Here is a 14,676-nt window from a genome sequence, read left to right on the forward strand (position 1 = left end):
TATATATATATATATATATATATATATATATATATATATACACATATATATATATTCAACACGCTCGGTTAATTTTTATATTTTATTTTTATTGTTTTAACAAATAAAAGTTGGAGAAGGCTCTGCAGTTTTATTTTACATGGATATAGGCGATGATAAACGGTGACAATATACCAAAAAAATGTGCTTATTAAGGTTAGGACAAAAACATTTGTAGATAGTATTGATTTGATCTATGTAATGATACACTATGGAAGAACAAATTGCTGTATCTAAGCTGATGTCTAAGTGAGGTGGTAGGCAAAAAAAAAAAAAAAAATGGCTTACCTTAAGGTTGGGGCACACGGAGCGCACTACCTGGTAGCAAATTTCTCTGTTCCGTAGCGACCCAAAGAGATACTGAAATAATAAATGTCAAATTAACAAAAAAAGAGTTAATAAATGAGCTCTTGAGGTGTTTGCAATGGTTATTTGAATATAACAACAGATAAGTGGGATATTAAAACTCCAGGTTTGTGCGTTCGGTTTCAAACAAATTCTGTTTCGTCCAAATTTTTGAGCGATCAGTGGGTTGTATGAATTCTGTAACACCAGTTACAGAAGTTCTATATTACCGAATCACGAAACAAATGCAACAAGGCATGAAAGAGCGGTTTTGTTTGATACGTGATTCGGAGTTCTGACTGTGGCGCCAAATAGTATATAATAATACATATATATATATATATATATATATATATATATATATATATATATATATATATATATATATATATATATATATATATATATATATATATATATATATATATATATATATAAATATATATACACACACACACACACACATTATATATACTATGGATATATTTTGAGGTATACGGATTGCTCCGTCCTCATGCCATTTAGGTTTTTCCTGAAATGATTGCATGGTTGAAATTTGTCTGGACCAAAACGTCCAATGAAGCAATTTCGGATCACTCAACCCTTTTTCAGACAAATCGATTTGGCCAAACCAAATTTTGTGTGCGTGCAGAAATCTAATAAACTCCATTTCACTGCTGTGCTAATGCATACCAAATGCTATGCTGTGAAAAATCCATCTAAATAATTCCGTTTTGTGTGATGGTATGAACACTTGAAAGACCAGCCCCAACCCTCTATTCAAACTCACCTTGTCTCCCTCAGTGGTTTTCACACTCAAGGCATTGGGCACTAGTAGAGCTGTATTTGCTTTCTTAACAAGAATCACAGAGATCACAGGTATCAAGACCTACAGGAGACAATATGATAACTTAGAAAGGGTAATGGACATATAGTAGCGAAAAAGCTGGATCATGCCTCAGATAACCACCCAAGAGAAACCCACTGAAACAGAATGGGGAAATCGATCTTTGGTCCCAACCCCAAGGATTCACCTTGATCTCTTTGCGTAGCATGCTGCAGTAGAACCCCAAGTAGTTGGAAGAGATGTAAAGCCGGCCCTGGTATAAGACTTCCCTCTGAAGGGCACAGGTAAAACCTAAAATGTAAGGGAAGATCAAGATCACCATGTGAAAGTGAGATTTGCGCAATAAAAGGTTTCAGCCTGAATACGAATGGTGGCAATGTGCATGGCGGGGAAATAAAAAGTCACAAAAATTTAATGGCAACAGTATCAAAATTGTACTTTTTTTATTTAAAAAACAAAATGGAAATTAACCCCATCAGGACAGTCGTGATGATATAATATGCACAACTTTAAGCCCGAGGGGGTTAACTTCTGCAAGGCAGTAAAAGTCTACAAACAAACTGGTTGGATGCGCTTTAGGAAGGAGAATAGAAGTGATTAAACATTTTATTCAAACAAACCTTGTTTGCACAGGTAAAAATCTATTTACTAACCTTATGACAGTGCAAATCACAAATGGGTTACTTACTGTCTTTTAGTTCCTCATCCTCCGATACATCCCGAAACAACTTGTGGAAAGCGAGATTGTGCTTTGGTAACTGTAGAAGGGACAATGGGAGAGTTATTTTAGTAGCTTTCTTTAAGCAGGATTGCACAACTTATGAATAATTCTCACTGGTTAATTGATTTCTTAAAAAAAAATTGAGAAATATTTTTGGTGAAACCAAGTAAAAGAGTAGGATTAACTTTGGCCTCTGATCACATATTCACATGTCCTTACATTGGTAGTGATCGATCGACGACGTTCTGTTGAGATATCTTGATCAGTCGTTTTCGAGGATGGTGGTTGGTCATATGTTTTTGACCTGTAACCAAATTATAGAACATCTCTGTTAAGGATATAAACAGACGTACTAGTCCTTCCATGACTTCTGGTCTTAATAAAACCTAGAATAACTGTAATACTATTCATCATGCTGCAAGACGCCTGTTCGCTGAAATATTAACCCAACCTATTATAGAAATCGTAAATACTTTTTCAAGTGGTTTTACCCAAAAACTCTGAATGTGTGTCTTTTTCCCCAAATTGTCATCTTCAAACAGATTAATCAAGTAAATTTCTTAAAGGAACACTATAGTGCCAGGAAAACAAACTTGTTTTCCTGGCACTATTGTGCCGTGAGGGTGCCCCCACCCTCAGGGTCCCACTCTCGCCGGGCTGAAGTTGGAGGAAGGGGTTAAAAACTTGCCTTTCTCCAGCGCCGGGCTCCTTCAGCGCTGGGGATTCTCCTCCTCCTTCGGTCGTCATCGGTTGAATGCGCGGCAAGAGCCGCACGGCCGGGCAGTCAGTCCATAGGAAAGCATTCTCAATGCTTTCCTATGGATGCTGGCGTCTTCTCACTGTGAAAAATCACAGTGAGAAGCGCGGAAGCGCCTCTAGCGGCTGTCAATGAGACAGCCACTAGAGGCTGGATTAACCCATATGTAAACATAGCAGTTTCTCTGAAACTGCTATGTTTACAGCAGGCAGGGTTGACCCTAGAGGGACCTGGCACCCAGACCACTTCATTGTGCTGAAGTGGTCTGGGTGCCTATAGTGGTCCTTTAAATTTGATAAACATAAAAAAAATGTTGTTTTTTTTAAATGCAATATTTAGCAGGTGAACAAAACTAACTGTATTACGGTCACTAAACCAAGCATCCATACAGCATGTACTGACCATTAGTATTATATAAAAACATACAATGGGGGAGATTTGTCAAAGGGTACTTTTCTAACAAGTGATTCAAAGTACTAACAAGTGGGGTGATCACCACGGAAACCTGTGAACCAGCAGGCACATTCTATTGGGGACTCCTCCTGTTTTACAATTTTTTTTTCTTCAGAAACTAATACTTTGATAAACCTCCTCTATGTCCAGAAAACAGAACAACACAATAGTTTTTTTGTTTTATTTTTTTAAACGGCTAATAATTATTCTTACACAACATGTCAACTTCTGGAACTTCCACTTGGCTTTTACCACTTTTAATGATGGGGTAGAGTCTTCAAAACAATATACCCTGAGCAGACCTTTCTTTACCAGCCTTTGTTATTTTTAAATAACAGAGTGAAAATGTTGAGTTTGTTCCTTGTCGGTGGAAAATACAACATGTAACCGGAGAACGTTTCTAGCAAGTGTTGGAGGAAAAACGAGTTCTGTGATAAAGTACTAATTGTGCAATTAAATGGAGACTGATGGATTTTACGTTGTGTCATATTACTATAACAAGGTAATAAGAGTATTATATTGGCAATTTTGTGTAATTTACCCTCTTATTTACTAAGCACCAGTCTGTAATTCGTTCAGAATTTTGTCTCCTATCACACGTGTGAGTTACTTGATTATGCAAAAAAAAAAAATCTACATGCAATAGTTTCCCTTTAATGGCATGCTAACTAGAGTTGGCTATGGATTTTCTATTCTTTCTAATTCAAATGTTTTTTGCTTTATTTCAGTTTAATCAAATGTGAGAATGTCAAGGCACAGCCAGGCAGACGTCGTGCAAGCAGGCCTGTGAGGCCTACAGGCCCAATGTAGAATAGCAAGATGTTAGCGATAGTACCCAGATCCAGTTGCATTTATTGGGGTGAAGGAGAAAAGGATTTGTGACAAAATAAAATAACAATTCCACCTTAATTCATACATCAAAACAGAAAAGTACAATAGTCTATAGACTTCACTGACCTTGATAATTTGTACATTTAAATATGGCTTTCACTACTGGTAGATGCACACTTTCTGGCTCATACTTGCCTTGTTGTGCATACCCTCTCTACATTTTAACCCATGTCTTACAAGTTTCTGTTTGCAAACTTCACTAATAAAAGTTATTTTAAAAAAAAAAAAAAAAGCACAAATGCATTAAACTTTATTTTGCAATCCATCTCTTCATTTATCCCTAATGCACAAGGCTATCACGTGGTGTTAAAATTTTAAACCAGCTGTTCTTAGCCCTAGAGCCGGTTTAGCTTCCTGACATTAGCAACCGAAGACCACAGCAAGCTTTTAAGAATGTATAATTTGCCTAACCAGTGACTACAGCAACACAGTCATTAGACATGTCCATTGTCCTTTTCTCCTGGCTGTTTTGATAGGGGGAAACATTCTGCTGGTCATGACTGATTCCAATGGATGCTTTTTCCTCATTTACAAGTATTGGACCAAAGGTTTTAACTCTCATGTCTTAATGTATTATTTATATAGCGCCATCAGATTCTGTAGCGCTGTACAATGGGACCCACACATTCTTCTTGCTTATAGCTTCTTCCCAAAGGATACTTCTATGTGCAGAATGGATGAGAACTCAACTAATGGAGGCATGTGAGTCTATGTATGCCTCCCACATTGATGCAAAACATGTTGAAACTGACTGGACAGTAAAGGTTTTCTTACTTAAAGGGACGCAAAAGTGTCTGCTTTTACAAGGTACAGATACATCGACTCAGACTTACAATCCAAAATGGTGGTAGTAAGTTCAAACATACTCCACTAGTGGTACTGTTCTGGGTGTTGGACGCTGAAGATGGTCGATGCAAAAGCTCTCTATACTCTCTTAGTTTTATCTTACAGAACAATGCATTCAGCAAGTCAGATACTGGATTAGGCAAACCATGGAATGTTTCATATTCCTTCCATAATACCATCTTAAGAGGAGATGTTTCAACCCTTGCACAACACAATCTGGCAGGCTGGCCAGGACCTCTAGGAGCTCAAAACTAAGTAATACGTGAAAATGGTGCTTTAACTAAATAAAGAGGTGCTTGCCTGTGAAGTTTGAAAATAGATTTTAACATTCTAAATATGTCACTTGCGGGGGGGGCGGAGCCTAACTGCCGAAGCAAACGGACGCACAACTCTGGAGCTCCGGGCCAAAACCAGAGATAATAAGCCTAAACACTGAAAATATTACCCCCACTAACCGTGGACCACACGCAAGAACCCCTACAGCTCCATGGGACGAAAAAAAAAAAATCAAAAGCCGGGCAAACCTGCCCCAGGGCTCACAATTGGGGAGATGTGGCGGCAAGCATGTGGCCCGAGTGAATCCAATATGGCGGCGCTCCACGGAGGCTGCTCGGATTTTTCGGAAGACTACTCAGAGGGAGCCGATGAGGACTAGCCCCGAGCACCGGACCCAAAGCCGAAGACGAAACCGAACAAACCGAAGAATACCCCTGATGCCGATCTGGTAACCACTGGAGTGCTTAAAACCCTGTTAGCGGATTTACAAAAAAACATCCTTGCGGATGTCACCGCTCTAAGGGGAGAGCTGCAGGGCCTGACAGGCCGTATTACGGCACTTGAAAACGTCTCGCATGAACACCAGCACACTATCGCCACGCTGCAGAAGGACATGCGCGACCTGACCCACAAAAACAGGCAGCTTGAACGGCGCTTAGATGCCGAGGAGGACGCGAGGAGGAGGTGCAACATAAAGGTTAGAGGGATACTGGAGGGGCTGCCGGAGGCAGAGCTGCAGGCGCCTGCTGGCAACCATACTGCCCCCAGGCCAACCTAAACCTGTTACACTTGCAGATCTTTTCAGGATCCCGAATCCCCAGACACGGCCACAAGGGACACTATACTCACCTTCAAAAATGGGTCAGACAAAGCAGCGGTCCTCACCGCCCTCAGGGGAAAACTCCCCATACAATTCGAAAACGCAAAGTTAACCTTCTACAATGACTTGTCTAGCGGGACTTTGGCATGGCGCACTCCGGACACTCACAGCCACACTCCAGCGATACAACGTACAATACCGCTGGCGGTCCTCCCATACACTCCTCGTGCAGCAGGGCGAGACAACTCACCAGATCCAGGGTCTGCGAGACGCAGCAGCCCTTTTGCAGACCTTGGGACTCGCTCACACAAGCGGAACCCCGAGCCCCCACCAACCCGACCTACAACTGGGACCCGGAGAAGAGCGCTCCATTTATACCACGGAACACCACGCCAGTTACCTACGCCTCAGTCACGACTTAGACGGAGCTTCCACTCCGACCCCAGCCGCACCACAATCTACTCGCACCTCACTATCGCACCTGCCCTCTTTGGGGAACTTGCTCCCCCCGGGAACCCGACCAATGCTACTTCTCGGACCGAGATAACGCCTTTCCCAAGTGACTGGGCGACACCCGGGACATTTGCATCATGGACGCACGTAAGCCGCTACTTTTGCTGGTGACTGCACTGAGACTACGAGCCGGCACAACCTATGTTCAGCTGGAAGCGCTACGGCCTGGAAGGAGTACGGACCGTCCACATGCCAGAACCCCGCACCCTCAGATGAGGGAATCCCAGGGATCACGCGGTCATACCAAGCCGGAGCATTGGCGGGCAGTGCCACTTGCCTCCGAGTGCGGTACCCGTAAATGCATCCCAGGACTCGAGCCGCCCAACAAATGGCTACAAGGTGCCAAGATACCGTTAAATTGATGTTATATTATGTTTTGTTTTTGTTCAGTTACAACCTCATACCGTTACCAGCCTACACAATTGTTAACATTAGATACACAGACAGGGCAAAGTACCCAGGAATAGTCAACATCCAGCCAGATTACGATACGCCCACGACGGGCGACCATACCTCCAACTATGTAGACGCACCATGCGGACCACACCAGAACGCCTCACAAGCTAGGCACACCTGTACACGGGATCCACCCTGACACACATACGACACACTAGAATGGAAGTCAAAGGGGGCCCGAGGGTCAGCTACACCACCATCACCAACCCAGACACACTCCACTTACAGGCTCGGTAGTCTGCTCAGAAATAGCCTCTCAGGCGCGCCCCAACCCAAAGACGACAATTTAGGCCTTAACACGTAAGATATGCCTTGTTCTTTCTGTATAAGCCCATATCCTAACGACGAATAGACTGAGTAAAGCAGAAGCACACCGTAATTAGCCCTACAATCTACCATGCATACCAATATGCTCGGGGGGCATGTAGGTCGCTTTATATCTAATCACAGACACAATTAGAACTGGTAGTCAATTGACGCGCTGCCTCCTATATCCACGATGCATTTAAGTTCAAATGTATACACAAATTGACCCCCAAAAGTACATACGCAGCGGTATAGCCTATAGGTCTTTCCTGTTCAACTGAGAGTTGGATGACAAGTCACAGCCTGAACTAATTACCCCAAAACCCATGTCGTAACATACTTGTGCTAGACTACCATTAAAACTATGTTTTGAACAAATTTGTTGATTGCTAAGCTGCAGTGAAATGCTGTACTAATATAAACAGCTGAACCTGTAATTATACCCCAGATACATAAAGCATGTAACTTTCAACAGTACCCAACCGACCAATCATTCTGCGATACACACTCCTAGGCTACAGAATGCAACTCACCAACACACATACGTCAGTAATGAGTACTGTTATCCGGAGGATTTTATTTTATTAGTACTTATGTTATGTTACCATATTCAATTCCCAACGTGAACCTAAACTATTGTTCTAGAGATTATATCATCATTATTATAAAAAAGTGCTTGTCTATCAAATGCCATACCATGTAAAACCAATGTTCACCTATTCTACCGGATGTCGCTGTTGTGGCACACACCGGCTACCTGTTCATTCTGTGCACAACCAAAATAAAGAATAATAAAAAAAAAAAAAATAATAATAAGTCACTTTGCTTGCATAAGCAGAGCTAAAAAAAAAAAAATTATATGTCTTCTAAAAATCTCATATGTTCAGATGTTCATATCTGCAGTAATTTGCAAGAGCCAGTGAGGCTATAAGTACATGTCCATATAAGTGAACGCAGCCTTCTGGCCATTCAAGTGCCTGAGCAGTGTATGCACTTATCATAAACAATGGTATAGTTCAGATCAGTCTGGCAAAAGAAGTTGCAAAATCAGGGAATTTAAAGGAGAGTTTTTACATATCCAATTATTTTCACAAGATCAGGCAAAGATATTTTTTTTAAAAATCCACTATAACCTTGAGAGTTTTTCTAAGTGTGACTGCCTACAGAGAATGCAAATGTTCTAATATTTCACTGTCGTAGGATTAAAATGTATTAATTTTTATACATTATTGATCTTAACCTGTTTTACAGCGAAAACTAGACAAGAGAAAAATGCCTACGAATGCAGATTTCTCCGCTTGTTAGCTGGAGAACAGCACCCAATACTAGCTCAGAGTCACGGTGGACGAGAAAATGCTGTCTAACACGTAGTGCAAAGAGGTTTGGTCAAAATACCAAGCAGACCATTTATAATACGTAGGGTCTCTTGTTACTGGATCCCATATCTCTCCGCTTTTCTCAATATCTAATAAACTGCTCCATCTCTTCTTTTACCTGAACAAGGTCGCAGATCTTTCCACCGCATCTCCTTGCAGAGGTTCCTCCAAACTGAAGGACTTTAGATCCCCAAGACGCTTCTTGTTTTTCTTTGATTTGGTAGATGTCACAGCAGACTCTGGAGAAATGCTATGGAGGATAACAGGCGAAAATTAATATTTCTCCAAAGCGATAATGACATTAAAGCAAACACACGTCAAAGAAAATAACTAATTTAGCACTTTTTTTTATTTTTTTTTAATTCTTTATTTTTGAAAGTGCATTGATTACATACATTAGAAATGTCAAAAATAGTACAGTAGTAGATAAATGGTGACATATTGATAACAGGTTCAAGATATGTTGCACTTTTTTTTTTGTATGGAAATTCAAGAGTAAACAGACAGGCTTAACAAATTAAAGGAAACTGATAGGCTATACATGCTGCCTACAACATTTTAGTTTAAGATTATGCTACTAAGTCTGGTCATATAATGCAAATGGTCAATATAGCATTTTTATATTTTTGTTGCTAAACTTTAGGTGAGAATACAAGCTATGGATCATAAGATCCGGTTGGTAACATACTAAGTTATGATAGACAGACATCTAGTGACACATGAGTATATAGCAAGCTAACAGTTTAAGGAAACACAAGAGTCAAGAAACGAGAAAAGCGTTAGGCCAGTGCATCAGGCTAATAGTGGTTAGTGCTGAGCTCGACTGTGAAACAAATGCGCATATAACAGATAAGTGATAAATGATAAGTGAGAGTCCCAACATGTAGATTTGTGAAACTTATGTGCCAGTCCTCCAACCTGCCTGTGCCTCGTGGTTGAGGGTCAGTGCATCGCTGGTGGAGCGGTTTCAGCCAATTCCCTGCTTGCAAGGGAGTGCAATGGCCGGAGAAAGCGCCTGACTGGGATCCGTTTCGGGCGTCGTTTTGTGTGGCGGTTCGGTCTCTTGGGCATGAGCTCTCAGGGGCGCAGTGGGCGGTCGGTGGGGTTCCGCTTTGAGTCTCTTGTATGTTTTCCCCGTCCGGGGAGTGTTGTCCTTCTCGAGGGTTACAGGGCTGCGAAGGGGTAGGCTCTGCTGGGGGGCAGGACGACTCACCGCTGGTCTAGGTCTGTGGTTGAAATGTTTGCGTCGGGTCGTCCGCTTCCACCTTCCCGCCCTCTTAGCTTCACCAGAGCTCCGGTCGGGAGCCTCAAGTCTCAGTACATCCTCTCTTTGGGTCACTGCTGGTGTAGTCTCCTAGTTGGTGCTCCCCCGGTGATATATTTTTGCCCAAAAGGCGGCAAATAGGCGATCCAGCCTTTCTTCAAGGGGCGGCAGTGGGTTACGCACGGTGACATCCATGGCAGTCAGTGCTGTGTCGGCAGTGTGGGACAGGCACTGTTGTCGCTTTGCTCCTTGTTGAAGGCTTCGGTTACCGGGATATCCCTCACCGGCAGGGGGGGGAGGGAGAGAGTGTTCCGGGGAGACCTCCAGATTAGTGGGCTGCAGTCAGCGTAGGGATCGGCCGCCTCCCCTGCTGTGGCTGAGTAGGCCTCAGGTAGGCCTCAGGTCAATCCCCGGATAGGAGCCGCCGGTCGCGGTCAGGAGACTATGTTTTAAATCCCGCAGTCTAGGGCTACCTACTCTGTGTCGGTTAAGCGTCGTTTTGTAGGCTTTTGCCCCAATTCTGGCTGGATTTGAGCGGTTTTGCACGGAGCTCTTCTCCTGTGCGACCGCTCAGCTTGGCTGCTTGGCTCCGCCCCCTAATTTAGCACTTTTAAGATTCATGTTTAATTTCTCGTATCCCAGAGCTTGGTCTAAAAAAAAAAATTATTGCTAGTCCTATTCTTGGGATTATAGTGAAAGCCCATCGCTGATCTAGGTTTCCGAGATACACAGCAAAGACAACACTATGTGTATTTGCACCCAGCACAGAGAGTGAATACAACTGAAAGATCATATGACGCTAGAGAAGTGATAAAGAACCTAATTTTTCTTGCACGTGGAACAATATCACCCAAATGTCCTGCTTACTGAAAAGTATTAAAAAAAAAAAAAAAAAAAAAAACACAGACATGCACACCGCGCGTGTTTTTATTTACTTTTTAAATTCTTTATTTCTTTTATTCTATGTTTAGGGATCATCATTGCGAGCAAAAATGCAGGTACAGTAAAAAAAAAATGAGGGTGTATGCCAAACAGACATTACCTGTCTTAGGCACCCTAGGTGGTAAAGTAAGTGATGATACTTCTACATTTACATTCTTTCGAATGGGTCGCAGTACAGATACATTAGAGGATCACCCAATTTGTAGACAACCAAACACTCAAACAATATTCATCCTAATGTTTTTTTATACAGAATAGCTTATTCTAGCCATTATTACTGTCACATAAAGTCACATCTTCATGACACAAAAAAGTCTAGTATTATAAATGCCAGAATTTTAATTTTTGCCATTTTTTCTTGTTCAACCTTGATTTCTTTGTTTCAGACAGATCTTTGACGGCATTATTACACGTCTAAATCATCAGAATAGAAGTAACAAAACATCAGAGGCTACAACTCGATATAACCTCTGGGAAGCCAAATCAGTACATCGCTACATCAGTACAAGAAGCAAGAAATAAAACACATAAGTAAAACTAAATAAATAGTCCTGTGTGTCTTGAGCAGTAATTAAGAGACTAACTAAGAAGCATGTGTGAATAGGTTATATAGCACTAAGAGATGTGTAAAGTTATCACCCTCAAAACAGGAACAAAAGGTCATAAAACAAAATGCTACACCAACTGTATATATCTAAGAGCAGATATGCATCTTGACTCTTGTTTCTTAACCCCTTAAGGACACATGACATGTCTGACACGTCATGATTCCCTTTTATTCCAGAAGTTTGGTCCTTAAGGGGTTAAACACCATCAAAACACGAACGCCACACTGAATCCTATAGCAAGTTACTGAAACCTATTAGTGGGCTGACACCTATAGATTTTAAATGCAGGCTTTCTAATGCTTACTGACGGCTTCGGTTGTCAGATACTGTCCGTGGTTGCTACATTAACAACCCCGGCAAATGTGAGATCTTTTTTGTTTTCCAAGTAGATGGTCACCAACGCGTTTAACTCCTTAGTGATACAGTCAGGATTTATTCACCAAAGTGACACTTGTTGGGAATTCAAAATTAATTTGAAATTCTAGGCCTATAGAGCCAACATTGGGTGAAAGGCATGAGGAACATGTTTTCAGTCTGGCTATTTTTTTGGTCTAAAATGCAAGAATTCTAGACAAGTCACACTTGGAGAATAAACTGTAGGATCACAGATGAATTTTATTCACCAAGTAGTGGACTTCACTAGTGCTTTAAACTCTGTAAGATTTCTATTCTCAGTCCCCTGAAAATTGGCTAAATTCAGTTTTGTCTCTCAAAAGTCCTTGCTTATCCTGGCATGAATAAAAGACAACATCTAAACACGCTGGTTTACATAAACCAACTGGGATTTTCTGTCCAAGCCACCAAGAAGGATCTCAAACCACATTGTAATCACCAAACTTGTAACTCCTCCAATGGACAACACAGACATATGGATAGGATACCCAACGTATTCATCATCATTATTCTACTTATGATGACGATGCAGTCTCATGCACAAAAGGCGGTGAGGGAGGAGAACCACACAACCGAGGACCCCACACCAAATACTTACATCTAGAGGATCCCATAATTGATTTATGCTGCTAAATTTTCCACTTTGCAATTGATGTCTTTTAAGAAGGTTAGGAAAATGCCTTTAGATGGACCATATAAGGTCGCAGCACCAAATTACAATCTTATTAAAAATTTAACCTGTATGTTGTCAAACAACACATAGTTTCAAGTCTAAAATGTTCAAACTCCTTCTCTTCAGCATCTACTTGGACCAGACGTTCTATCAAGACTGTCTTTGTCCAAGGATACTACACAACGCCACACGCAAAACATCGACAGATGTTTTTTGATAAAGGAAGGTGTATTACATATGCTTGGTGGTGATGATGCTGGTCGGTTCATAAGACTCTTTGGTCTATGTTTAGAACCTTCACCAACCAACTGTGGGAAGTACACACCACACCAACAGAAGCGACATATGCCAATGTATTTAACTACAGTAACAACTTTAGCCCAAGACTAAAGTTGGCAAAGCTCTTCAAATCTAAATATATCCAAAACCTGGTCCTCGCAGTTGTGTTGCCTGAATACTGACTATTGTTACTTTCATCTGTTGCCTAAACCTTCTGTTTCAGAACTTCAAAAATGTGTTTCTTGCGACCTTTTCCCACAGCCTCCCCTCTGTAAATTTTCTCTCCTGTTTTCCCATGTTACTAAATTTAGTCCTTGCTCACACATGTTACTAATGTGTTCCAAGGCAAACGTGCCGAAATGCCCTTTACCTGTTAACTGTGTTTTTTTTTTTACTCTCCTGGAGTCAAACGGCCCGTCAACGTTACTGATACGGAATCAGTTCTTTCTTTATACCTGATCAATCGGCCGTCTTAGGTTACTTTGTGGCCTGCGGTCTAGTGTGTGTCAAGTATCTACGAACTATTGGTTTGCATTGCATACTGTTCTGTCATTATTCCAAAATATGGATTTTGTTGGTTTTATTAAAAAAAAAAAAAGAAAAAAAAAAAATAGAGCAGCATTTTTTTTTTGCCCATCTCATACATGTTATTTAAAAATTATTGCATAACCCTCCTTTAGGGTAAACCCTTAGGAGAAAAAGCCCTTGATAACGTTTAACTATGAATCTGATTTGAAGTGTTTGGTAAACTGAAAGAAACACTTCAAATATCATAACTGTTATGGAGCTAGAAGTGCCCCCCCCCCACCCTCCTGTAAGTAGTGAAACCGTTTAACCCCTTAAGGACACATGAAGTGTGTGACATGTCATGATTCCCTTTTATTCCAGAAGTTTGGTTCTTAACGGGTTAAGAACTACTGACATTGGAGAGCAAGACTGCTTGTGTTATGGCTCTGGTAGTGGTTATGGTGCTTAGAATTGTTGCTTTAAAGCAGGGGTCCTCAAACTCTGCCCCCCCGCCCCCCATATTTTGCTGAACTACAACTCCCATGATTCTTTGAATTACATAGACAGCCAGATAATTATGGGAGTTGTAGTTCAGCAACATCTGGGGGGCCGGAGTTTGAGGACCCCTGCTTTAAAGGGAGCAGGACTGAAAATTAAGCACTAACAGAACTTTAATATGTGAATATCTGGGGTACAAAAAAACAAAAACACCCCTCCTTTACTATAATACAAATTGATGCACAGTAAACAAGACCATAGAAGTAGGTGATATACATCTCAACTTCTATACTGCATTGTGTGTAAATTCACCAATGCCCTAATACTAGGCGATACTGACATCATAGCATCATGATACATGGACATGTTCCAGCCTGCCTGAGATTATTAGGGGTTACACTCCAAGGCAGCAGCTGCTACTATTTAAACATATACTGCGAGGGGGACAGCGGAGAGAGACCGTGCAGTTCTGCCGGTCTCTCAGCATTATATCACTGGCAGAGAGGTTGAATTAAAAGAAGATTCTGGACACAGCAGTTGCTGACTAGAAGTATAACTCCCACAAACCTCAGGCAGACCAAGACACGTTTTCTCGGTACTGTCCGAAGAGTAAATGAAATGCAACGCCTTAAAACAAACAACAACACAATTTAAAGATATGTGTATATACCACTTGAGGTTGCATTATGGGGGAATAATACCATTTGTTGGGGACGTTTGATCTGATAATATATTATGATGTCTCCATAAATTGTTCAATGTATTATTTTCCCATAACAGACTGTTAAAATATAAAACACACACATACATACAAGTAATTAAATGCCATATACTTTACATAGACCATTTAAGTACATGTAGACATA

General features: G+C 41.2%; 1 protein-coding gene across 2 annotated transcripts in view; it reads right to left on the minus strand.

Annotated features, from left to right (window-relative positions):
- Positions 1–14,676, minus strand: part of LOC134611731 (GRAM domain-containing protein 2B-like) — a 43,265-nt gene that overhangs the window by 3,399 nt on the left and 25,190 nt on the right. For both annotated transcript variants that reach the window (XM_063455921.1, XM_063455922.1), the window contains exons 2-7: positions 8,765–8,896; positions 2,172–2,256; positions 1,920–1,989; positions 1,419–1,522; positions 1,175–1,273; positions 328–399 (exon numbers count right to left, since the gene is read on the minus strand). In XM_063455921.1, the coding sequence (XP_063311991.1) occupies positions 328–399; positions 1,175–1,273; positions 1,419–1,522; positions 1,920–1,989; positions 2,172–2,256; positions 8,765–8,896 (562 nt within the window). The remainder of the gene's footprint in view (positions 1–327; positions 400–1,174; positions 1,274–1,418; positions 1,523–1,919; positions 1,990–2,171; positions 2,257–8,764; positions 8,897–14,676) is intronic.

Source organism: Pelobates fuscus, chromosome 5 (genome assembly GCF_036172605.1).
Source record: "Pelobates fuscus isolate aPelFus1 chromosome 5, aPelFus1.pri, whole genome shotgun sequence".
Lineage (NCBI taxonomy): Eukaryota > Metazoa > Chordata > Amphibia > Anura > Pelobatidae > Pelobates > Pelobates fuscus.